The sequence below is a fragment of the Hippopotamus amphibius genome, chromosome 8, assembly GCF_030028045.1.
Source record: "Hippopotamus amphibius kiboko isolate mHipAmp2 chromosome 8, mHipAmp2.hap2, whole genome shotgun sequence".
In the NCBI taxonomy this organism is placed as follows: Eukaryota; Metazoa; Chordata; class Mammalia; order Artiodactyla; family Hippopotamidae; genus Hippopotamus; species Hippopotamus amphibius.
This window is the reverse complement of record NC_080193.1, coordinates 19815478-19841160: the sequence shown is the minus strand read 5'-3', so window position 1 is coordinate 19841160 and position 25683 is coordinate 19815478. Positions and strand designations below refer to the sequence as shown.

The following is a 25683-nucleotide window of genomic DNA, read 5'->3' as shown; positions in this document are numbered from 1 at the left end:
CACCAGATTCCAGATAGCCAGTTTTACACCTCAGAGTACTGAAACGCATATACCTTCCTAATAAGTTATTTATTGAGCAATTATTAAATTACAGGCACCCTGCTAAGCCTTTTACATAAATGACACGATGTAAATTACATGCTCTTTCATCCTCGCAACTCGCGGGGTAACGTGCGAATTTTACCTGCCTTCCACATCGGAGAGTATTTGTGTGAAATACCATGTCGCATAAATGTCTACTAGGAAGCGCTAAACAGACAAGCCACTCAAGGTTCCCTCAGCCCTTAGGCATTTTTGTAGATTTCAGCCGACAAACCAATAGAGCAAAGCGCAGGACCTTTTATGACTGCTATAATGTATAAGTTTAGCTTCGTTACCATTTTACAGCGAGTATGCTTGCTGCTAAGAAGAAAGTCCCGATTTTTAAACGAGACGAGTAGGATCCAGTATCTGTCCTTAAACCCAATTCTCAGCACCCAATGGAGGTGCCCTGGACTGGGGCGGGGTCTGGATGGGGTGGCGGTGGCGGGGAGCCTCGGAACTCACGCGGTGCAAGAGAACGGCGGGCGCTAGGGCCGAGGGAGACAGCTGCAGACACCCGACAATGCCAACTTCCGGGTTTGGCGTGCGGGCAGCGTCCTGGTCACGTGAGCGTGCCGTCACGTGACAGCGTCTGTGTGTCTCGCGTAGGGAAAAGCCGACCCTGTTGGATTAGGGGAAAAGGGGGCGGTGGGACAAGATGGCGGCACACCTGTCCTACGGGCGAGTGAACCTGAACGTGCTGCGCGAGGCGGTGCGTCGCGAGCTGCGCGAGTTCCTGGACAAGTGCGCGGGAAGCAAGGTGAGGGACAGTGCGCGGCGACACCGCCCTCCGGCGTCGTCTGGTCTGGCCTGATTCGGTCCTTGACCGCCTGGGCTCCAGGTGTACGAGGTTTCCTAGGGCTTCCAGGGAGGAGAGCTGGCGGGAACGAAGAGTCGGGGAGAGGGGTCCGCTGGTGGGGCCAGCTCGCCGTCCGCGTGGCATCGGGATTGATTCATGGCAGCAGAATAAGCCACCGTGCTGTCTCAGCTCCTCGCGAACCAGCCTGTGTCAGGTGCCCCTCAGGTACAGAGGGGCGGATCCGGTGCCGCCCAACCCCCACCCCAGACGCTGGAACCGGTGAGGCGGGCCCGGCCCAGGGACGTAGCTGGTCCAGTGTCCATTCATTGCAACCGTCATACGTGTCATTACAAAGCGTACTCTCAGAAGTATGAAGCACCAGCACCTTACAGCCTGCTGCTCACTCAATTATGAGAAGTTGTAGCTGTTTGAGGTATTAATGTCAGCTTCCTTAAATAGTGTTGTTTCTTCTGTTAGACGTTTATTAGCACCCAGCTCACAATGGAATCAGAAAGCATAGGTTAGGGACTTCATAGGATTTCTTTTCAGTGGTATTACCTCTCTCCTCTCCCTTTAGGATTTATCAGCCCCTCTAGGTAACTGGCAATACAACTCTAAAGAGAAAAGTAGAATTGGGGAAACTCAAGAAATCAGCATTAGAAAGAATGGGACCTCAAGAGGTAGAGTGGATGCTAGCAGCTATTGAGAGAAAACAAAAGCAGGCTGAGTCCTAGGTGCCTAGTTTAAGCTCAGGAAATAACTGAAATCTGAATGAGATCATGGATTGTGTCAATGTCAATATTCTCGTTGTAATACCTATTGTACTACAGTTTTGCAAAATGTTTCCACTGGGGGAAACTGGGCAAAGTGTACTAGGGGGTCTCTGTATTGTTTCTTACAACTGAATATTAATCTACAGTTATCTCAATAAAAATTTCAATTAAAAAAAAAAAGAAATGACACTGGAGTTTAGCAGTAGAAGTGCTCATAGGGGCCCAGAGCACTACCATGGGGTCCTGACTCCCTTACACTATATATGTCCAAGGTCCCTACATGGCCTTGAACCTGTTACTTAAACTTTCTGAGTCTTTAAAAATGTCCTCTTGTGTCAAAATAAGATTTGTAATACCTATGTCAGAGGTTTTAATTTTTATAATTGGATTATATGGTACTTACGTATAAAATACTAGGTTGAACTGTTGCAATTGGCAGTTTCCATATGTTTCAGTCTAATAATAATACCATGACACAGATACACAGCAAACTACGGTTCCTTCTTTCCTTTGAGGACAGTGATTAAGTCTGAATTTTCCCACAACCACCTGTAACATCACTTGCCCTGATGGTTTTTTTTTGTTTTTTTTGGTGCACGGGCTTAGCCGCTCCGTGGCATGTGGGATCTTCCTGGAGCAGGGATTGAACTCATGTCCTCTGCATTGGCAGGCGGACTCCCAACCACTGCGCCACCTAGGAAGCCCCGCCCTGATTTTTTTTTTAAGACCCGTAGGATATGAACGTGACCAGAGCCAATTACAATCTTTGTTCATTCAGACTTTGAGGCTGGTAATTCTACTACATATGACTGCTATTTTCTGTTGATATTGTTGAAATTCCTGATACTAACTGTAATAAGAGAATGTTTCTCCCCTCTTATAGGCAATCGTTTGGGATGAGTACCTCACAGGACCATTTGGCCTGATTGCACAGTATTCACTACTGAAGGTAAATGAGCTATTTGGGTTTTGTTCAGGGATTAATAATTCTGTAGATTTCCCTGGCAGTCTGGCCATTAAGACTCCACGCACGAGTTTGATCCCTGATCAGGGTACTAAGATCCTGAATGCTGCAAGGTACAGCCAAAAATTTTTTAAATTAAATTAAATTAAATTTTAAAAAATAATAATTCTGTACTTTAGCAATAATAATAAGATTTTACATTTGCTCCTGGGTAATTGGCTTGCAAGGCTGTTTGGTCTTTATAAACATCGATACTAATGCCTGGCTAACATTTTGTATACAGTGGTCCTTTGGCTGATGATTCTATACTTATCCTAATTACTAGCATCGTATTATGTGACTGTTATCTGGTGTCTTTTTTTTTTTTAATTAGTTTATTTATTTATTTGTTTATTGGCTGCTTTGGGTCTTCTTTGCTGCACATGAGCTTTCTCTAGTTGTCGCAAGTGGGAGCTACTCTTCATTGTGGTGCATGGGTTTCTTATTGCAGTGGCTTCTCTTTTGCGGAGCACAGGCTCTAGGCACACGGGCTTCAGTAGTTGTGGCACGTGGGCTCAATAGTTGTGGCTCACGGGCTCTAGAGCGCAGACTCAGTAGTTCCGGCACACAGGCTTAGTTGCTCCGAGGCATGTGGGATCTTCCTGGCGCAGGGATCGAACCTGTGTCCCCTGCATTGGCAGGCGAATTCTTAACCACTGTGCCACCTAGGAAGTCCCTACCCTGTGTCTTTGATAGTTCATGACGTGAGAGTCGTTTCAACTCAGATACAGTAGCAGTGACTTCATCCTGAAACTTTGTCCTTTATATAGCTGACTTTGGGAAATCTAAATTTTGATAAAGTCTTGATGTGCATTTGACTGGGAGCGTTTATGATGTCTGAGTCTGGATATCATACGTAAATTTCAGGGGTTTTGTTAACCTTTTGTGTGTATGTTTTCCTAGGAACATGAAGTGGAAAAAATGTTCACACTTAAAGGAAGTCGTTTGCCAGCAGCTGATGTCAAGAATATTATTTTTTTTGTCAGACCCAGGCTAGAATTGATGGATATAATTGCTGAAAATGTGCTCAGGTATCTCTCAGAGCTTATGTTTGGACCAAAAGAAGTTAATGCTTCTCATGGTTTTAATGTCCTGAGCTTTTCATTGCAAACCCCTTTTCTTGCCAGTGCCTTGGAAAATGGTCTTTTGGAAAAACTGGGAGAATCCAAGAAGGGAAATGGGAAACTTGTGACATTGTTCAAACAATTTAAGAGGGCGGTCATCAGAAAACCCCATTCTTTCAGGACAGTTAAAAGTTTGGACGTGTATCAGTAGAAAGGACCCTGATTTTAAAAACGAAAAACAAACAAAAAAACACCTCTCATGGTTATACTGAATATAAGATGCTTGAATTTCGTAAGGAAAGTAAGAGCTAATTAAAACTTAATATAGCATCCAGTCTAGAGAGGAAGTTCTCTCAGCCCAGTCTGCACTCTGTGGTATAATCGATTGATGTGACCCCTAAAATCTTAAAAGCATATGGGCTATTTTGAGAAGTCCACTGTCAAGGAGAGAGAGGAGTCGAGTGATGTTTCATTTTAATGTGAGACGCTGTTGCTGCATTGGTTTGGTTAAAGAACCATATGTTTTCAATAAGACACAAATACCCTGTTTCAGTAAACCTAAGAGCTTTAATGCCCCCATCAATAGTTTCAGAGACAGCTAGAAAATGCAAATACTGGCTATGAGTCAATGCTGCTTTCCTGTCTTGGGGGGGAGGGGGGGAAGAGTGAGAAAGTGACTGTAACAGTCTGGGTCTGAAAGTCAATGTGCATATGTTTATCTAAGCAGCATTTATTTAGTGCCTTCTGTGTGCCCAGCAGTGGGAATAAAGTAAGTGAAATAGTCTGTAACTCTAAGGAGCTCGTAAGCTAACAAATGTCCCTTCTTTTGCAGTGAAGACAGACGTGGTCCAGCAAGAGACTTCCACATTTTGTTTGTGCCACGACGTAGCTTATTGTGTGAACAGCGATTGAAGGATCTGGGTGTTTTGGGATCCTTTATTCATAGAGAGGAGTACAGCCTAGATCTCATTCCATTTGACGGGGATCTCTTATCCATGGAATCAGAGGGTGCATTCAAAGTAAGTTTGGCATTTTCTTTTTCAATGTCAGACTTTAATTTTTGCCAACTTTATGAACATGACAGTCATGTTAATCTCAGGTGTACAGCAGAGTGATTCAGCATTTTTGCAGATTATACTCCATTCTAGGTTATTACAAGGTATTAGGTGTAATTCCCTGTGCTGTGCAGGGAATCCTTGTTACTTATCTCTTTCATGTGTACTAGTTTGTTATCTGTTAATCCCATATCCCTAATTTGTCCCTCCCCACCCACACTCCCCACCAATAACCACTAGTTTGTTTTCTATGTCTGTGAGCCTGTTTCTGTTTTGTGTATACATTCATTTGTATTATTTTTTGAGATTCCATATATGAGTGACATGACATAGTATTTGTCTTTCTCTGTCTTATTTCTCTAAGCATAATATTCTCTAGGTCCTTCCACGTTGCTGCAAATGGCAATATTTCATTCATTTTTATGGCTAATTGTATATATTATATACACCATATCTTTTTTTTTTTTTTTTTTTTTTGGGCTGCATTGGGTCGTTGTTGCTGCATGAGGGTTTTCTCTAGTTGTGGCAAGCAGGGGCTACTCTTTGTTGTGGTGGCTCCTCTTGTTGTGGAGCATGGGCTGTAGGTGTGCAGGCTTCAGTAGTTGTGGCTCCTGGGCTCTAGAGCACAGGCTCTGTAGCTGTGGCGCATGGACTTAGTTGCTCCGCAGCGTGTGGGATCTTCCCAGACCAGGGATCAAACCCATATCTCCTGCAATGGCAGGCAGATTCTTAACCACTGTGCCACCAGGGAAGTCTCTATACCGTACCATCTTAATCAAATTGTCTGTTGATAGGCACTTGGGTTGCTTCCATGTCTATTGTAATTAGTGCTCTTATGAACATTGGGGTATCTTTTCAAATTTCTGTTTTCGTTTTTTCCAGATACATACCCAGGAGTGGGATTGCTGGATCATATGGCAACTCTATTTTTAGTTTTTTAAGGAAACTTCATACTGTTTTCCATAGTGGATGCACCAATTTACGTTCTCACCAATAGTGTAGGAGGGTTCCCTTTTCTCCACACGCCCTCCAGCATTTATTATTTATAGACTTTTTTTTAATATAAATTTATTTATTTATTTATTTACTGGCTGTGTTGGGTCTTTGTTGCTGCAAGCATGCCTCCTCTAGTTGCAGTGAGCGGGGGCTATTCTTCGTTGTGGTGCGCAGGCTTCTCATTGCCGTGGCTTCTCCTGTTGCAGAGCAGAGGCTCTAGGTGCACGGGCTTCAGTAGTTGCGGCATGTGGGCTCAATAGTTGTGGCTCATAGGCTCTAGAGCGCAGGCTCAATAGTTGTGGCACACGGGCTTAGTTGCTCCGCAGCATGTGGGACCTTCCTGGACCAGGGCTCGAACCCGTGTCCCCTGCATTGGCAGGCAGATTCTTAACCACTGTGCCACTAAGGAAGCCTGGGGCTAATTTATTTTTATCTGTATTTTTCCATATGGGGCTTTTTTTTTCCACGCAGTACCAGTTGTTCCAGTGCTATTTTTCCCCATTGATTATTTTCAGCATACGTTTATTCGCAAATATGTGTATCTTTGTTCTCCAGTTCTGGATGTTTTTTCCAAATGTGATTTTATATATTTGTTTCATTTACCAGTTTTATTTCAAAGAATGCTTTCTCTCATAAGAATATTACTTTATGTATAAAAAAGTAATTTGAAAATATTTCATAAACATAATCCGTGCACATGAAAATTTTCTTTGAGTAAGAAAGGGTACAGAATGAAAAGTAAGCCATTCTCCACCCAATTCTCAAACTGCCATCCCTCCCAGAAACAGTCACTGTTACTCTTTCTCTTTTATCTCTTTTCAGAAATGCTTTAGGCAGCTACAGCTCATAGCATATGCGAGCTTTTATTCAAATGGTTGCATATCCTATATAACTTTGGTAACTTGCTTTATTCTCTTAATAATTTATCTTGGAGTCAATTTTCCACCATTTATGAAAGTGCTTCTTTATCCTCAGCTGAAGCTGCATACTGTTCCATTGTTTGGATGTGCCATGACGTATTAAATCAGTTCCCTTTTGAAGGACACTTTGTTGTTTCTCATCTTATGCTGTTAGAGGCAGTGCTGCAGTGAATTCCCTCATACACAGGTCATTGTACACGTGGGCCCTGTATCTGTAGTCTCTTTACCTGCCTTTGACATTTGTCTCTTGACTTAACTTATTGTAGTTTTTGCTGTGTGTGCTTTCTTAATGTGATCGCATTTAGCTGTGTTTCCTTCTGTATTTGTGCGTGTGTGACCCTGAGGCTGCCGGTCTGGAGGCTAGACCTTCTGAGAACCACTGGTGTTGTGCAAAGAATTATATGAAACTTTTTCTTCCCTAGTCTGTTGTTACAGTGATCACTGCCTTCAAAGAATTAACCTGAAAAAGAAGTCAGTGGCACCACTGATAAATTTTATAACCAAGAGAGTCTCTTGGCTCTTTTTTAAGTCATGTTCCCCATTGGTTTGCTTACACTAAATCTCTTACAGTGATGGCATAGAGTCCCCCTCCCCCCCAACACTTCATGTGAAAATTTTCAAACATACAGAAAAATTGAAAGAATGATACAGAGAGCACCTGTATACTTATCACCTAGGTTCTGGAATTAATATTTTGCTATATTTGCTTTATCACGTACCTATAATGGTATACCCTCGTGTAATTAATTCACATCTGTGTAATTACTGTGAATTGGTAGCAGCTGAGGAAAACTTGCCCTGGCATGACAAAACCTGTCCAGAGGAGAGATTTCCTGTTTATTTAACCACTGGTTTGCAAAAAAAAAAAAAAAAGAATTCATCTCTGCTGAGAATTTCAAGCCTTTGGCTCTGTATGTTCACTTAAGATCTGTTTTAGAAAACAAAAATTTTGCTTGGATAATAAAGCTAAGAGTTCTACCTAATGTTAAATTCAAGCCTGGTTTCTGATAGAGTTGAGGTAATTTTATTTATTTATGTGATTTTAAACAGTGATCATAATTTAGCTTTTTATGGCATCAGGAGGCACATGTGGGTCTTTCTGTGCTTTGGGGGTATGATTATGGTGGTCTCGAACATTGTACTGTACAAAATGTGGAATTAGAGTACAGTTCAGTTGAATGCTCAGTCACAGAGCTTAAACTATTGTGGCCTTCATTTGTATACATAGAAATCAGTGTACGTGAAATCTACCTACCTCCTTTGTAAAAACTACAAGGTATTCTATTGTGTAGGCATGTGGGACTTTGGGGTCAAAAAATAGTGTATTTAAATGTAAATGGGGCGGGGGGGGCTTCCTAGGTGGCGCAGCCGTTAGGAATCCATCTGCCAACGCAGGGGACATGGGTTCGATCCCTGCTCCAGGAAGATTCCACATGCCGCAGAGCAACTAAGCCCATGTGCCACGACTATTGAGCCTGCGCTCTAGAGCCCGTGGGCCACAACTACTGAAGCCCATGCTCCTAGAGCCTGTGCTCCGCAACAAGAGAAGCCACAGCAATGAGAAGCCTGCGCACCACAATGAAGAGTAGCCCCCACTCACCGCAACTAGAGAAAGCCTGTGTGCAGAACCGAAGACCCAACACAGCCAATAAATAAATAATAAATAAAATTTTTAAAAAAATGTAAATGGGGGGCTTCCCTTGTTGGTAGCACTGGTTAAGAATCTGCCTGCCAGTGCAGAGGACACGGGTTCAAGCCCTGGTCTGGGAAGATCCCACATACCATGGAGCAACTAAGCCCGTGAGCCAGAACTACTGAGCGTGTACTCTAGAGCCCGTGAGCCACAACTAATGAGCCCGCATTCCGCAGCTACTGAAGCCCGTGTGCCTAGAGCCCGTGCTCCGCAATAAGAGAAGCCATCACAATGAGAAGCCTGCACACCACAACTAGAGAAAGCCCACACGCAGTAATGAAGACCCAACACAGCCAATATATAAAAATAAATAAATAAATTTATTTAAAAAAAAAGGTTAATGGGTATTAGCATTTGTCCCTCCAAAAATGTGCTCATGGCTTGAAATACCAGGTGAAATTCCACAAACACAGAATACAGAGATATTAGTACAAGTAATCACCCCACCACCAATTATATTAGAGCAGAAAATTCAAGATTAATATGTCATCAACTTTTAAATTTTTTTAAAAGATAGAATTATAAAAGGAATGTCTTTGTAGTAATACAACTTTTTAAATTTAGAAAAAATGAATATGATTTTGAGAGATGTTCCCTAATATATTTTTTTTTCTTGAATGTTTATCTGAACTCTGCTCCGATAGGTAGTTGTCAGTAATTGTTCAAGAAAGTATGTCTTTGGACTCTTTTTTTTTTTTTTTAAGATTTATTTTTGGCTGCATTGGGTCTTTGTTGCTGAGCAAGGGCTTTCTGTAGTTTCAGTGGGCGGGGGCTACTCTTAGCTGTGGTGCGTGGGCTTCTCATTGCAGTGGTTTCTCTTGTTGGGGAGCACTGACTATAGGCATGTGGACTTCAGTAGTTGTGGCACTAGGGCTCAGTAGTTGTGGTTTGCAGGCTCTAGAGCGCAGGCTCAGTAGTTGTGGCCCACGGGCTTAGTTGCTTTGTGGCATGTGGGATCTTCCTGGAGCAGGAATCGAACCCCGTGTCCCCTGCATTGGCAGGCAGATTCTTAACCACTGCGCAACCAGGGAAGTCCCTGTCTTCGGACATTCTTGATTCGGACGTGTCATATGCAGTGAAATGTTAAAATTACCAGACTTGGAAGACCTATCAGACATTACTTTCACTAAAGACCAAGCGCACCTCACAGGCTCTTTCCAGGCACAGCCCTCCTTCCCCGCTGGGACAGAGCACATGAGTTCTACCCTCTTGTCCTTAATCCCTCCAGTGTCCCCTCCCTCCTGGCTTTGGAGGCTGCAGACACGCCAGGAGGGTTGGTGAGGAATGTCTGGTACAATGTTCCATTTTGACATGAGTGGATGATGACTGGAAAAAAAAAATCCAAACAATTTCTAATAATAAAAGCTAACATTTGTTAAGCACTTATTGTATATGTCAGGTACTGGGATGAAATGTTTTACATGCAGTTACCTCGTTTAATCCACATGCATTGTTGAATATATTCTCTCTGCAGACAATAGATTAAGGTACAGAGAGGTTATCTAACTGGCCAAGAGTACCAGTTGGGAAGTGACACAGCCAAGGTTCAGATCAAGGCAACCAGAGTCGAGAACCTGTGCTCTTCTCAGTGTCAGAACTGCTGGAGTCTCTCCTCTCACTTCCGGCTGGTTTTGTGTGTATTTTTTTTGTCGCTTTTTCTAAGCAGAAAAGTATAATTTTGTCTGCTTTACAAAATATATCCTGTATATTTTATAAGGTAAAATATCTTTTCTGAAAATGAGATCACTCTCTAAAGATTCTTCAGTTACCCCATTTTCATTTCTCAAGATGTTATGGCCTTCATTTGCTGTCAGTATATATGAAAATCTGCATCATGTTTGTAAAAACTGCCAGCTATTCTGTTGTGAGGTCATCTGGGACTTTGGGTGGAAGTGGGGGGTCAAAGAACACGTGCACTTATAGGTATCAGCATGTGGCCCTCCCATGTGTCGTCCCAGCCTTTACACTCACCGCGGTGAATGAGAGAGCCTGGTCCCCATGTCAGTCTTTCTTAATTAGTAGCTTATTCAAGAGCTGATAAACTAAGAAGAGTGCTTTCCAGAAAGCTCTGCCCTAGCAGAATTGCTTCCATAGCTGTCCCCCAACAGCAGAGCTGTTGGCCTCCTGGCCTGGGCTGGGCTGGACCCGAGTCTGCAGCTTCCTGGCAAAGTGGGGAATCAGTGGAACCGGTCTCATCCAGTGGCTACCAAGCCCCAGCGCCAGACAGAGGCAGGAATACCGCCAGGTACCCAGATGACCGTGACCATAACCGGCCCTTCCTCCCCACAGGAGTGCTACCTGGACAGCGACCAGACCAGCCTGTACCACGCAGCCAAGGGGCTGATGACCTTGCAAGCTCTGTACGGGACGATCCCCCAGATCTTTGGGAAGGGAGAATGTGCCCGGGTGAGGAATGGCAGATGCTTCTGGTGGTGGAGGAAGGGCCCCCGGGTCCCCAGGAAGGGGAGGAATGGGAATCCATTTACAAATGCAGTCAATCTTTTTTATTTGGGAATTCACCCAGTTGCTGAAATTGATGTGCAGCCCCCAGGTCGATATTTGCAGTGTTTTGCAGACATGCTCAGAGCAGCAGTAAATTGAGTTGTCCAGTGTGCATGTTCCAGCTGAGGTCACACACAGTGACCCTCTGTCTTCAGCTTATGCTGTAAACAAATGTCTTTTTTGCTGCTATGTAGTGCTATGCACTACTCAGTGCCACTTTTTTTTTTTTTTTTACATTTTTGTGCTTTTTTTTTTTAATGGCGATTTTGCTGTTTAAAATGGCCCCCGAGGGTGGTGCAGAAGTGCTGTCTAGTGCTCAGAGCACGGGAGGGCTGTGAGGGCCTTGGGGAGAAAACTTGTGTTAGATGAGCTTCGTTCAGGCATGAATGATAGTGTGAGAGAATCAACAGCATCTATTTAATATCTTTAAACAGAAACACACATAAAACAAGGTTATATATTGATCAGATAATGAAAATGTTACAACCAGAGGCTCGCAGGACCCTAACCCTGATTGCCCCTCAAAGCAGTGGTTCAGTATTCGCTGATTCAGTATTTACAGCGACTTTATAGAACAGAACTACTGTGAATAACAGAAATAGACTCTCTGATTTTACACCGCATTGAGAAGTAGCGGCTGCCACTGGCTGAAGTGTAAGTGTTGGGACAGGCAGCCAACAACGAATGCTTTTCTGTAGCTGCTTATTTCTTATCTATTTCACTCTTCCATAGTTTTTTGCCTTTTTTTCACTTTTTTGATTCTTTCCACCTTTGGCCGAATTTTTTAATCTGCTCGTTCCCAGGAGGGTCCCACCTGATCCCATGTTTTGTTTCCAGCAAGTGGCTAATATGATGATCCGGATGAGGAGAGAGTTTACAGGAAGCCAGAACTCAATATTCCCCGTTTTTGATAACCTCCTGTTGCTCGATCGGAACGTGGATTTGTTAACGCCTCTTGCCACTCAGCTTACCTACGAAGGACTCATTGACGAAATTTATGGCATTCAGAACAGTGAGTAAAGTAACACCTACTTTCACTAATAGGTAATCTGATAAAAATATCCAAAAGGCCACTTTTTTAGAAGGCGCTTCCTTTTCACATAAATCAGAGAATATTTGAAAAAAATAAAAATGCTGACTTTAGACCTGCAGACACTAGGATTAAATGACATCTGAAGGACTTCCCTGGCAGTCCAGTGGTTAAGACTCTACACTTCCAATGCAGGAGGCGTGGGTTCGATCCCTGGTCAGGGAACTAAGATCTTGCATACCGTGCAGCAAAAAAATAAATAAGTAAAATTAAAAAAAAAAATTAAACGACATCTGAGCAAACTATCCTTGTCAGTCACACAAGGGCTGGCAGATGTTTACTGCACAGGGCTGTATTTGCCTCCTGTGCAGAGGCCAAGGGCTAAATACAGATGGCTCTGCAGTTGGAGAACATAGATTCTGTGGTAGGCAGTCATTCGGGAAGCTTGTGGAAGAGGTGGCATTTGTACTGGGTTTGGAAAGGGGTAGAGTTTGGGGCGGGGGTGGTGCTGGCGAGGGGCAGGCGGCATAATACCTGTGGGGAACCATGGGACGACCAGCTTGCTGAGGCAGAGAGCACAGCTGGGGACGTTCTGGGGGAAAGGCTGATACGGGAGGTTGGGGACACTTGCTGGGAGACTTGAAGGCCTGCTGGAGTATGGGCTCAACAGACTTTTGGGGTCAGAGGTCACAAATGTGTTTTATTTGGTTTTGGGCCACATGATGTTTGTCTGTCTGTCTGTTTCCGTCAGCATTTAAAATTGGGGAAAATTTTTAATAATAATTCTCATGTATGCCATGTCTTTTTTTTTTTTTAAGCTCTTTATTGGAATATAATTGCTTTACACTCTTGTACCCTCTTATGAGGTACACCAAAGTGAATCAGCTGTATTTATACATATATCCACATATCCCCTCCCGCCCGTGACTCCCCCCCACCCTCCCTGGCCTGGCCCTCCAAGGCATCACCCATCATCGAGTTGATCTCCCTTTGTTATACAGCAACTTCCCACTAGCTATCTGTTTTACAGTTGGTAGTATATATGTGTCTATGCTACTCTCTTGCTTCGTCCCAGCTTCCCCTTCGCCCCCCACCCCCCCAACCCCGTGTCCTCCAGTCCATTCTCTGCATCTGCCGTGTCTTTTTTAAAATTTATTTTTATTTTTATTTTTTTGGCCATGCCACACGGCTTGCGGGATCTTAGCTTCCTGACCAGGGACTGAACCTGGGCCCACAGGAATGAAAGCGCGGAGTGCTAACCCCGGGACAGCCCGGGAATTCCCATGTATGCCATGTCTTTAAAAATATCTGAAGCTCTGGCAACCCTGAGGCTGCATTCCCACGTGGCAGCTGGTGCCCAGTGGCGCTCCCCCCTTTAGACAAGCCTCTCTCTCCAGTTTACCACAGGCTCCACCACTCCTTGTGTCCCGTCCAGACCTCCTTCCCTCGTTTACATCAGCCCCTGGCCTCCATTGCCATCCTGAATGACATCATAGGGAGCCAAGGAATGGCCTAGAGGGAGAAAACAGACAGAAAACAGATTAGTAGTGGCCAGGACTTAGGAAGAGGATGGGGAGTGACTGCTTATTGGGTACACGGTTTTCTTTTGGAATAAAAAAGTTCTGAAACTAGATACTAGCTGGGAGAACTAGTACAAAGTTGTGTATGTACTAAATGCTACTGCAGTGCTCACTGTAAAATGGTTAAAATGGTAAGTTTTGTGTGTATTTTAGCATAACAGTAGATGGATGGCTGGATGGATGGCAGAGGGAATAGATGAAGACACAGCCATGCAGAGGTGTTTCCTTAATGATAGGGTTGTAAAAAGTCTTATTTTTAAATTATGTGTTCCAAAAGATGGCATCTTAAACACCCAGGAGACTATTAAAGGGAGCTAGAGTTTAAGGCAGGAGGTGGCCTGTGAGGTTGCTTCAGGGGGTGCTGTGTAAGATGATCAGAGGTAGGAAGGGATTCTCCAAGAAAAGAAGGAATATGTGTAAATTCACAGTTTCTTTGCAGGAAGTTTGTTTTTTTCATACATCAAACATTGATTAAGGGAAAATTGGAAAAATAAAGAAGGAAAACAGAGATCTCCCATTATCCCTGAAACTCTAGCTCCCCAAACCTTGGGACAGCCAATGTTAATATTTTGGTATATTTCCTTATAGTCTTTTTTCTATGCTGTGTTTGTTTTTTTGTTTGTTTGTTTTTTATTTATTTTATTGGCTGTGTTGGGTCTTTTTTGCTGTGCGTGGGGTTTCTTTAGTTGCGGTGAGTGGGGGCTACTCTTTGTTGTGGTGCGCGGGCTCCTCATTGCCGTGGCTTCTCTTGTTGCAGAGCACGGGCTCTAGGTGCGTGGGCTTCAGTAGTTGCAGCACATGGGCTCAATAGTTGTGGCACACGGGCTTAGTTGCTCCGCAGCATGTGGGATCTTCCTGGAGCAGGGATCAAACCCGTGTCCCCTGCATTGGCAGGCGGATTCTCAACCACTGCGCCACCTAGGAAGCCCTATGCTGCATTTGTTTTAGTTAACAAAAAATAGAATCAGCTTCTACAAACTATTTTGAACCTATTTTATTTATTTATTTATTTTATTGTATTTTTAATTTTTTTTTTCCTGGCTCCACCACAAGGCTTTTGGAGTCTTAGTTCCCTGACCAGGGACTGAACCCAGGCGCCCCACAGAGGAAGCATCCAGTCCTAAGCACTGGACTGCCAGGGAATTCCCTGAACCTCTTTTTTGATTCGGTATAATATGGGCATTCTCAGCATATACATAATTTTAATAGCTTAATTAAAGTCCATATTATATATTATACCATGGTTTGCCTAATCCTTCCCCTAATGTTGGGCATTTTAGGTTGTTTGGGGTTTTTTAATGGTATAAAAGCATCTGTATACATAAATTTTTTTTTCATTTACCATATTACTTTCTCTGCATTCTCTGATGCGGGATTTGGGGGTCAAAGGTGTTAACATTATAAGGCCTTTCATTCATATTGCCAAGCTTCTTAGAGTTAAACCAGTTTAGGCAACTCACGAGGGCATGTGGGGTGTTCTGGAAATGGTAACTAATTTGGTTTGGCAGGAACAGAGGTAGGAGAAGTGGGTTTAGGCTACTTCATGGAGGGACTAGATGCCGTGCTGAGAAATTTGGGAGCTTGTTCTAGAGCGGGGTGGGCAACTTCTGTAAAGAGCCAGATAGCAAATATTTTAGGTCACGCAGTGCCTCTGTGGAATCTCACTTCTTCATTGTAATGTGAAAGCAGGCCCAGATGAGATATAATAAAAAGATGTGCCTTTGTGCCAATAAAACTTCCTTTATAAAAACAGGCTTTCAAAGCATTTTGGATAACAACGTATAGTAAGAAATATATTTTATATCATGACCTAGTACATGCACACATATGTGTGTGTGAAACTGGAGCAAAATTTTATTTAGAAAAGGAAAAAACAACCTTTCCCCTACTTCATGTGATGCACTGTGGTATTTAATGTTTTGTTTGTTTGTTTATAATGCTAATTGCAACCCACCAACTTGATTTCATGATCCACTAATGGGACACGACCTACAGTTTGAAAAACACCAGAAGATAATGGGGAGATCCTTGTAAGTGTTTTTAAGTGGAAAAGTGACCTAATCCCTGAATAAGTTTAGGAACTGGTCATTGCTGTGGTGATTTAGATAGGTATCCGCAAAGAAAAGTGGAACCATGATATTAGCATTAAAGAGTCACTACATCCTATCCTTTGATGGTGGAAACATCAAAACCGCAGTACGATACGCCATTTTTTTCTAACGCCAGCCTCCATTCTCTCCTGAGTTGGAAAATTCTGTTTTGTGCCTGAGCACTTGACTGGTTCTTCCATTAAATGCACACCTGGGCCTTGTTCCCCGCCACTGTTGTTCAGGTTACGTAAAATTACCTCCAGAGAAATTCGCACCTAAGAAACAGGGCGATGGTGGTAAGGACCTTCCCACGGAAGCAAAGAAGCTTCAGCTGAATTCTGCGGAGGAGCTGTATGCTGAGATCCGAGATAAAAACTTCAATGCCGTGGGCTCTGTGCTTAGCAAGAAAGCAAAGGTGATCTCTGCAGCATTTGAGGTGAGATGGTTTGGTTGTCATCCTGCTTCTGTAGGTCACGGGCTAGACTGTCCACACCAGGAAGGGAAGAAAAGCCACCAAAAGTGCAGCCACTAAGCGGGGCTGCTGTTCTTATCCTAAGAAACTGCGGACTCAGCCATTGGAGGACCCAAGGTTTTCTTTTTAAACTTCTTCCCAGACCCATGAGAAAAGGTGCTAAGTTTTTCTCCTTTTAGAGGAGAAAGGGGTACTATTTGCAGTTTATAAGCTTTCACCATAAATATTTGTCTTACCTTCTTTTTAATTATTTCCTGTCTCACTTGAGAGGAAGCCAACTCTGCTCTAAATAAAAGATCCTTTATAATAGAACTTGCAGTTTGGGGCGAAAGCTCCCAATTTAGCCAAGATGCTGGTGGCAGGGGAACCCTGCAGATGCGGTAGGTGGTAATAAGCGCGAAATCCCCAAACCCTGGCAGCCCAGAGCTGTTAAATTGGTGACTTCCTTATCCCATTCTTGCCTCCTCTTGTCCGCCACTGGTTTATTCTTGGTTAAGCTCATTTTTCAAACATGGGAATTCAGTAAGATGCTGAACTCTGCATATTTAATCTTTGGAAACATAACTTGGGAGAATTTTTGAAGACTGATTCCCCCCCCCCCCCCCGAGTATGTAGTTTCATGTTTCATCTTTCTTAGGAATTGTATTCGTTAGTTGATTTTCTTCAAATTTCTGAAGTTACTTTTGGCTTAAATTACTAAATTGTGCCCCAAAAAAACTTCTCATTGCCAAGGAGGGTTCTTTTCATTCATGGACAGTATTCAAGATCCAGGTTCAGCAGGAAGGATGGATTCCTTTTCCTGTCACAGGGGAACTGTTTTGCCCTTTATGTTCCCCTCTTAACATAGTGTCTCCATTTTAGTTTTTGACTCCGAAATGTTTGTGGATAACCTACTACCATCCCCCACAAATACTAATCACAATATGATCTGGTGTTTGGGAAGAAAAAGCCTCAGGCATTTGCTCCCTAAAAAAAGTACCAATACAGTGAACAGGAACAACAAGCCTATCTTTTCTGTTTTTCTGTGTCATGTGGAGGTCTGTTTGGCCTGATTTATTGGTGTTCTGTTCTTTCTTTTGCATTAGTATAAGTTAAATGTCCGCTAAGCAATACAAAGAACAGAGAACTTAAAGTATCTTCCCTACTCAAGGATTCTGCTGTGTTGCATGTTTCAGGAAAGGCACAACGCCAAGACGGTCGGGGAGATCAAGCAGTTCGTCTCACAGCTGCCCCACATGCAGGCAGCAAGAGGCTCCCTCGCAAACCACACCTCGATTGCAGAGCTAATCAAAGACGTCACTAGTGAGTATCCTTGGGAGGTTGTGCTCACCTGGGGCTGCCTGGCACGCAGCATGGCTGACACCGTGGTCACTGGCACCACGATCCTCCCCTGGGAAGGTCAGCTCTGCCTTAGTACCGAACGGTATTCTCAATGTTAGTGACGTATTCGGGTATTTATAGTCAAAAATGTTCCCTTTGTGGTTAACTTAGTTTCTTTTCATTGCTAAAATCATGTTAATCATATGATAAAATACTTGGAATGTCGAAAGAGAAAAAATTCTTCCCGTAACATGAGGCGGTTAATTTTTTCTTTTTTTTCTTTTTCCTGTTGTTAAGGATTAACTTAATTAGAGCGGTGTCATGTTTCTGTTTTAGGTTGTTTTTCCCTGAACCTCTCTGCAGAATTGGTAGAGAGCATATAAGTATTTTGAAAGGGCTTGGAAGATGTGGGTTAATTCATTAAAACACAGGCTGTAAAGGCTGAGTTGGAGATTGTTCAGTGCCCTGCTTTGTAAAGTATACATTGAATCTCATATAAAAGTGTTGGAAAATCAGTCCTTTGTTTTCATATTAATAGAAGTGGAAATCAGGTGAAACTGGGTTGGATCTGATGATGCAAGTACAATGCTCTTTCAAAATTAGCTTTCATTGATACCAAGGAAAAATTCTTGAGATCTTACTAGAGTCCTAAGGAGAGCAAAGGGGTACAGTGGTCGACTATTTCTAGATGTAATTTAGGAGCTTGGGGTTGTAACGTTTTCCATGTTTCTTAGAAGATTCTTTTCAGGTGATGATTTGGACTTTCTGCTTGCTTTCTTTTTTGCATGTCTTATTTCTTAATCATACTGTGTGTATGAAAGAGTTAACATTTATTTAGTTTCTTAGTTACAAATTTGCTAATTCCATTTTAGCTTCTGAAGACTTCTTTGATAAATTAACAGTGGAGCAGGAGTTTATGTCTGGAATAGACACTGATAAGGTATGTGAACCATAAAGCTGTTCTAACAAATAATAGCTACCTTATCAAACATACGATTACAGCTGGAAAAGCAGTTGCTTTGATTCCCATGCCCTGTCTAAATATTTTGAAGAGCAAATGCAAAATGTGAAAATAGAGATTTTGTTAAGTATCAAATATTTAACATTATTTTGTGCAAGGCACTTTCTGCAGTGCAGGGAGAGGTGAGACCTAGCCCCTAAATATCAAAGATCTTTAAGGACTGTGATAGGTAAATGAATAGATTTGCTTCTGAGAGAACTGATCATATAATTTCCTTTACGTATCCACCTCTAGTACTAAAGTTAAAATTATTCAATTTATGAAAATTCCCATCTTCTAAAAGGATTCCTGATTTATGCTCATAAATCGCTGCTGTTACTGAGGTAGCCTGGGTCACACACCCAGAACATGCAGCAGCCTCTCCGGAGGTTGTCCATGGAGACAGATGAGTCCAGACAGGCCGCTGGATTGCCCAAATATGCCCTCACTGGGCTGTGCTCCCGATCGCTGGTGTGTCTGCGTGATGGCAGGGGTGTGAGTAGCAGGGGTTGGAGGAGCTGCTTTGGAGGGGGCTTAGGGACAGTGAAAAAAGAATGAGCCATTCTCCCACTCATCTTTTTTTTTTTTTCTTTTTCTTTTTCTTGGCGTATAGTTGATTAGCAATGTTATGTTACCTTCAGGTGCATAGCAAAGTGATTCAAATATACATAGACCCCTATCTATTCGTTTTCACATTCTCTTCCCATCCCACACAATATTTAACTTTGAAAAATAATAGTAAATACCAAGTTCTTTAGGTCCCCAAACCAGATGCTGGCACCTGTATATATACCTGTATATATGCTTTGTTTCCAGGTCAACAGTTACATTGAGGATTGTATTGCCCAAAAGCATCAGCTGATCAAGGTATTAAGACTAGTTTGCCTCCAATCCGTGTGCAATAGTGGACTCAAACAAAAAGTTTTGGATTATTACAAAAGAGAAATTCTGCAGGTCAGTGTATTTTTAAATTACTAATTTGCCAGGGGAGAAAACAGCTTTAAAAAAAATACTTCCCAAAGCTGCTATTTTCATATAGTGTTTCCACTATCTTTTATTTTTTTAAGAACTTTTATTGAGATACAGTTAACATACAATAAACTGCATATATTTAGAGTGTACAGTTTGGTATCCCAGTCTCCCAGTTCACCCCCCCCCCCAACCCTCCCCACTTTCCACTATCTTTTAAATTTTGTAATACCTGGAAGGATTGTTCTTGGTATTTATTGTTTACTGTGTTTGCATAATAATAACAATAGTTAATGCTTATTGAGCATTTACTATGTGCCAGGCTCAAGTGGAAGAGCTTTATGTGTATTCATCTGTTTAATCCTTACAGCAGCAATGAGTTACTCTTACAATTCCCATTTTATGGATGAGAAAACTAAGGCACAGAGTAGTGCTGTAACTTGCCCCAGGTCACCAGCTAGTATGTGGCAGAGCCAGTGCTAAAACCCCAGCAGCCAGGGTCTCGTGCTCTTGCTCTTAACCACACTATTCAATGGAGGAAGGGAACTTTTTGCAAATTTCTGAAGATGATTCCTTAGCAGACTTGCTTAAATCAAGCCTGTTACTTTATAATAAGGAAAAGCCCACCATTGTTTTTAAAACGCTCCCCTCTGTTTAAAAATGTCTCAGGCACTGTTTATTTGCTATTACTAGTCACAGTTAAGTATGTTATTGTCAAAACTATTCATCCAGGTTGGATTTTCTTTTTGCCTTTTAAAAAATTACACAAATTACACATGCATTCTCATCATATAACATTCAAATAAAGCAGAAGTATATGGTTGTTTTGCCAACAGCCTTACTTTCAGTTTCAGGGTTCATAGGATTCACTGGCAAAATAACCACTCTACACTCAGTTAAGCAAGAATTTAGAGAGAATTTATTAAATTAACAAAGACCACAGTACACTAGTCAAGAGAATAATTAGCTAAGAAAGAATAGTAAAGACAGAGGCTCATACATCACCAAATTGGGGACGCACCTACATCCAGATCCAAGCAGCACTGGGCAGTCCCTGGAAGAGCAGTCTGGAATCCCAATTGGGAAGGGTCCCTGGCAGTGCGTCCACTCCAGATTGGATTTCTGGGGGCCCCTGGTTATGATTCCAGGCTGCAAACTATTATCAGTTTTCCTGTAAAAATGCAGCTGTGGATTTACTCTAACAATGTTGTGGTTTCACTATGTTGAGTCACAAGATTCTCCAGACCCCGGGGGACTGGCCAGGTCCCCAGGGCTCGAGAAATTCCAAGACCCACTCCCTTTCTTATCGTAAGCTCCGTTTGACTTGCTAGCAGCAGTTGTTAGGTGTGTAAGCAGGCGCGCAGTCCAGGCAGGGTCACAGGTTGCTCAGAGGCCTCCTTCTGCCTCTGAAGCCTAAAAAAGACTATATTACTAACTTCCCCGACAGTGGTGCACACTGACCCCCAGCACCACCGCCACACCAGCGTCAGCAGTTGGGTTTGTGTGCTTCTGGATTCCCTCTTTGCATCTGTGTACAAAGAATGTTTGTATACACAGACTGTGAGGCGAGACCAGCTGGATCCCATCCCAGCCCTGATACTCATTAGCTGTGTGACCTTGGGCAAGTTATTTAAACTTCTCTGTAAAATGGAGATAATAGTATCTACCTCATGGGGTTATAATAATGACTGAGCTAATGTATGTAAAGCACTTCAAAAACAGCAGTGCCCCCAACACAGAAAGTATTATATACGTGTTAGCTGCTATTAGTATTACTTACTGGAACTTTTTTAACAAAAATAAAATCCTACTGTATGTAGTTCTCTATTATTATATATTCTTGTCCTTGAGAATAAATCCAGAAGATCTTTCTTATCAAGATGTATAGTATAGGTCTGCCTCATTCTTTTTTTAATAGTTAATTGTATCCCATATAAAAATATACTGTAATTTATTTAATACTTAAGTTGGGTCCATAAATTCTGACCTTAAAGGAAAAAATTTACGTCATTCTTTGAGTGATCCAGTGAACTGGATTTGCTGCAATGAGCAAGCAGTTTTAGGGCAGGTTCACCCCTGCCCTGCATCTGTGCCCATGGACCGTCATCACCTGGACTTGGGTAACGTGCTCCAGAGTACAGGCCAGTGGATTTGTTGGAAGTGCTCTTTTGTTTTTATTTTTTATTGAAGTATAGTTGATTTACAATGTTGTGCCACTCTGCTGTATAGCAAAGTGACTCAGTTATACACATATAGACATTCTTTTTCATATTCTTTTCTATTATGGCTTTTCACAGGATATTGAATAGAGTTCCCTGTGCTCTACAGTAGGACCTTGTTGTTTATCCATCCCACATACAGTAGTTTACATCTGCTAACCCCAACCTCCCAGTCCTTCCCTCCTAACCCCGCCCCCTTGGCAACAAGTCTGTTCTCTGTGTCTGTGAGTCTGTTTCTGTTTTGCACATAGGTTCATTTGTGCCATATTTTAGATTCCATATGTAAGTGATATACTGTGGTGTTTGTCTTTCTTTTTCTGACTTACTTTACTTAGTATGATAATCTCTAGTTGCATTGCAAATGGCATTATTTCATTCTTTTTTCTGGTTGAGTAGTATTCCATTATATATATTTACCACATCTTCTTTATCCATTCATCTGTTGATGGGACATTTAGGTTGTTTCCATGTCTTGGCTATTGTGAATAGTGCTGCTATGAACATAGGGGTGCATGTATCTTTTTGAATTATAGTTTCGTCTGGATATATGCCCAGGAGTGAGATTGCCGAATCATATTATCATATCATGGTAATTCTATTTTTAGTTTTCTGAGCAACCTCCATACTGTTTTCCACAGCGGCTGCACCAACTTACCGTCCCACCAGTAGTGTAGGAGGGTTCCCTTTTCTCCACACTCTCTCCAGCATTTGTTATTTGTAGACTTTTTAATGATGGCCATTCTGACTGGTATGAGGTGGTACCTCACTGTAGTTTTGATTTGCATTTCTTCAATAATTAGTGATGTTGAGCATCTTTTCATGTGCCTGCTGGCCATCTGCATGTGGAAGTGCTCTTTTTTTGAAAGTCGCAGAAACCATTTTCGCAATCTGACTTCTCTTGCAGACATATGGCTATGAGCACATACTGACTTTACACAACCTAGAGAAGGCTGGCCTGCTGAAACCACAGACGGGGGGCAGAAACAATTACCCGACCATCCGGAAAACCTTACGCCTCTGGATGGATGATGTAAACGAGCAAGTAAGACGCAGTTGAGTTCCCAGCTCCACTCAGTTGAGTTCTGGTCAATGATTTATTGCCACGACATATGCTCCTTGATCTACGCATCCACCTTGCTTTCTAAAGAGAGTTTTCTAACGTTTTGGAAAGAGTCATGCATTCATGTGGATCCCAGCGGGAAGCAGAGTGTGCTCTCGCACTGGGTAGTTTGAGGGAGTTTCATAAAGATGGGGTGAACCAGGGAGAGGCTGTGCAGTGTGGGACCCTCCCCATCTGAGGCCTGAGGGCAGGAGGAGGGAGCTATTCAGCACCAGGAGAGAAGAGCTGTGTGGCAAGGCTATCTGACAAGCCGAGGGACCCAGTCAAGCTCCAGCAGCATCACAGAGAGAAAGTCAGGGAACAGAACCTGGCCTCACATTGCTGTCCTCTCTCCAGTTTCCAGCTGGTGTACAGCCCACAGGGTGCCTCTCAGGCACAGAGCACTGGGGAGAAGTGGGGGGTGGGGAGGGTCAGGAAAGGATCCAGTACATAAGGAAAACAAACGGTGAGAAGCAAGATTCCTCCCATATCTAACCCCAGTTTCCCCTCAGAGGTGAGCGCTGTAACCAGTTTATCTATCCTTCCAGAAAGATTCTCTGTATAGACGTTTTTACATAAATGGTACATATTCTATACCTCTGGTCTCCAAAGTAGGGTGCACTTTGCTTTATATTTACTGTGTATTCCAATCTTTCAAATTTCATTTTCCTTGTTTTCTTTTTTGGTTTTTCATAAGGGACTTTATTAGGCTGCTTCTTGCCACAAAAGCAAACAGTTAAACAGTCTCCTCTCTCAGTAGCAAAACTGGATTGTTTTGCAGTCTTAATTCCTGTGTTGTACAATGTAAATCATATACTAGTTTGGCTCTTCACTGTGATGAGCTGCCTCTACCCACCCCACTCACCACTTAACACTGTGTCTTGAAGAGCCTTCTGTGATCTCCTTCATGCTTTTGAGTTCTTTTTGCTACTTAGGGAACTCCCTGATAGTCCAGTGGTTAGGACTCAGTGCTTCCACTGCAGGGGGCCCAGGTTCAATCCCTGGTTGAGGAACTAAGATCCCACAAGCCGCATGCCATGGCCAAAAAAAAAAAAAATTTTTTTTTAGATTAATTGCTATATAGTGGTTTTTCAGCTATACCTAATTTTCTGATTTATCAGATTTCTGTTGATAGAAATTCAGGTCGTTTGCTAGTTCATACAGTGTTGCAGTTAATATGTTTGTGCTTTGGTCTTTTTTCCCCTAGAGTACGAGCCCCTCTATAGGATAAATGCCAGAAAGTGGAATTGCCGGGTTCAAGGATTATATTTCTTGGCTAGAGAGTTCCACTTTACCCTCCAAGATGTTTCTTGCCAAACCAAGTAACAATTTTCATCTTCAGTATGTAGAGATGCTTTGAGTGGCTTTTGAAGATTTGAGTTGAACGTGAACCTCTGGCTGCCAAGAACAGAGCCCAGCAGGGGTGCATTGGAACAGGGTATTTCGATATTAGAGCAGGATATTTCAAAACTGGAGCAGGATATTTCAGTATTAGAGCAGGATGTTTCGGGGGTTTGTGTTTCTGCCTTCAAGGTCAAATCACATTATTTTGGATTACCCCAAAAGCCACAGCTGGGTGGCTCTACGTCTGTCTCTCTCTCTCTCCAGACTTTTTTTCCTTTATTTAACAGAATCCCACAGATATATCATATGTGTACAGTGGTTATGCCCCTCTCAGTGTGCGGCTGGCCCAGCTGCTTTCCCGGCCTGGCTGGCGGAGTATTGAGGAAGTCCTGCGCATCCTCCCGGGGCCCCACTTTGAGGAACGGCAACCGTTGCCCACAGGACTGCAAAAGAAACGTAAGTCCACGGCCTGTATCCACAGATAATTATGTACCATGAGTGTGGTTTTCATGTATTATGCAATTGCTTTGTAAAATACATTTGTAAAATACTTAGGAGTCAGAGTCCAATATACCTCCTTTGTTAGTTGTGAATTATATTGTAAGCACTAGAACCCCTTAGTCCCTCAGGAGTAGCAGCTTTCAACCTCTGAATTCAGGATCTCAGAAGTTAGAAAAAACATTGAGATCAAAATCATGGTCCTGAGTTTCAAATGAACCATCTGTACCAAAACATATAGGGCTGTTTTTTCCTTAGGAATGGTGCAGGGTTTTTTTTGTTTTTTTTTTTTTTTTGGGGGGGGGGTACACCAGGTTCAATCATCTGTTTTTATACACATATCCCCGTATTCCCTCCCTTCCTTGACTCCCCCCCCCTCGAGTCCCCCCCACCCTCCCTGCCCCAGTCCTCTAAGGCATCTTCCATCCTCGAGTTGGACTCCCTTTGTTATACAACAACTTCCCACTGACTATTTTACAGTTGGTAGTATATATATATGTCTGTGTTACTCTCTCGCTTCGTCTCAGCTTCCCCTTCATGGTGCAGTTTTTTTAAGAGGTGGGGAGAGAAGCTTCAATAATAAGTAATACTTCATTCTGGTATGTTCAAATTTTAGGTCAACCAGGAGAAAACCGAGTCACTCTGATATTTTTCCTCGGGGGTGTGACCTTTGCTGAAATTGCTGCCCTGCGATTTCTTTCCCAGCTAGAGGATGGAGGTACAGAATATGTCATCGCCACCACTAAGCTAATAAACGGGGCCAGCTGGATAGAGTCGCTAATGGAAAAACCTTTCTAGGGCGTTCAAAGTAGACTTACCAGTGAACTGCAGAATGAACTGCTCCTTTGGAGAAGTTGCTGGAAGGAAGTGCAACCCCATGGAGGAACAACACAAGAATACAGAATTTACTTTGGGGTCAGCTTCTTAAATTATGCTGTTTTCTCCTTTCTGTTTCTCTTTTGTGTTCCTAATTTCTTAAAGAAAGAAGAAGTGAAGAGAAGCAGCCTGGGTAAAAGAAATACGAGTTTTTAATGTTCTGAGCTCAGGATCTTCACTAGAGACCTCTGGAAATATATCAAGGATGGTGGGGATGGATAATCTATACAGCCACACAAATGGGGCCAGTTCTTAAGAAAGCAGGGACCAAGCAGGTAAAAATGAAAATAAACGTGGAAG

At 42.7% G+C, this 25683-nt stretch overlaps 1 protein-coding gene across 2 annotated transcripts; it reads left to right on the top strand.

Annotated features, from left to right (window-relative positions):
• Positions 1-670: 670 nt before the first annotated feature.
• Positions 671-25683, top strand: VPS33A (VPS33A core subunit of CORVET and HOPS complexes). Of its 2 annotated transcripts, none has more exons than XR_009055055.1 (13): positions 671-841; positions 2537-2602; positions 3560-3687; positions 4553-4739; positions 10674-10790; positions 11724-11898; positions 15829-16022; positions 17234-17360; positions 18251-18318; positions 19195-19332; positions 22471-22618; positions 24297-24465; positions 25124-25261. XR_009055055.1 is itself a non-coding variant. In XM_057744904.1 (13 exons), exons 1-13 carry the CDS (start codon positions 740-742, stop codon positions 25303-25305), a joined length of 1791 nt encoding a protein of 596 aa, XP_057600887.1. In that variant the 5' UTR covers positions 673-739; the 3' UTR covers positions 25306-25683. The 2 variants fall into 2 exon arrangements, 1 of the variants encoding a protein (XP_057600887.1); XM_057744904.1 differs by having other exon boundaries at positions 673-841; positions 22471-22608; positions 25124-25683.

Bases quoted from the DNA above. Each gene is read 5' to 3' on its own strand.
- VPS33A (XM_057744904.1), top strand. From the start codon at position 740: ATGGCGGCACACCTGTCCTACGGGCGAGTGAACCTGAACGTGCTGCGC. The intron at 10,791-11,723 runs GTGAGGAATGGC...TTTTGTTTCCAG, and splicing joins GGAAGGGAGAATGTGCCCGG to CAAGTGGCTAATATGATGAT. The intron at 18,319-19,194 runs GTATGTGAACCA...CTTTGTTTCCAG, and splicing joins CTGGAATAGACACTGATAAG to GTCAACAGTTACATTGAGGA.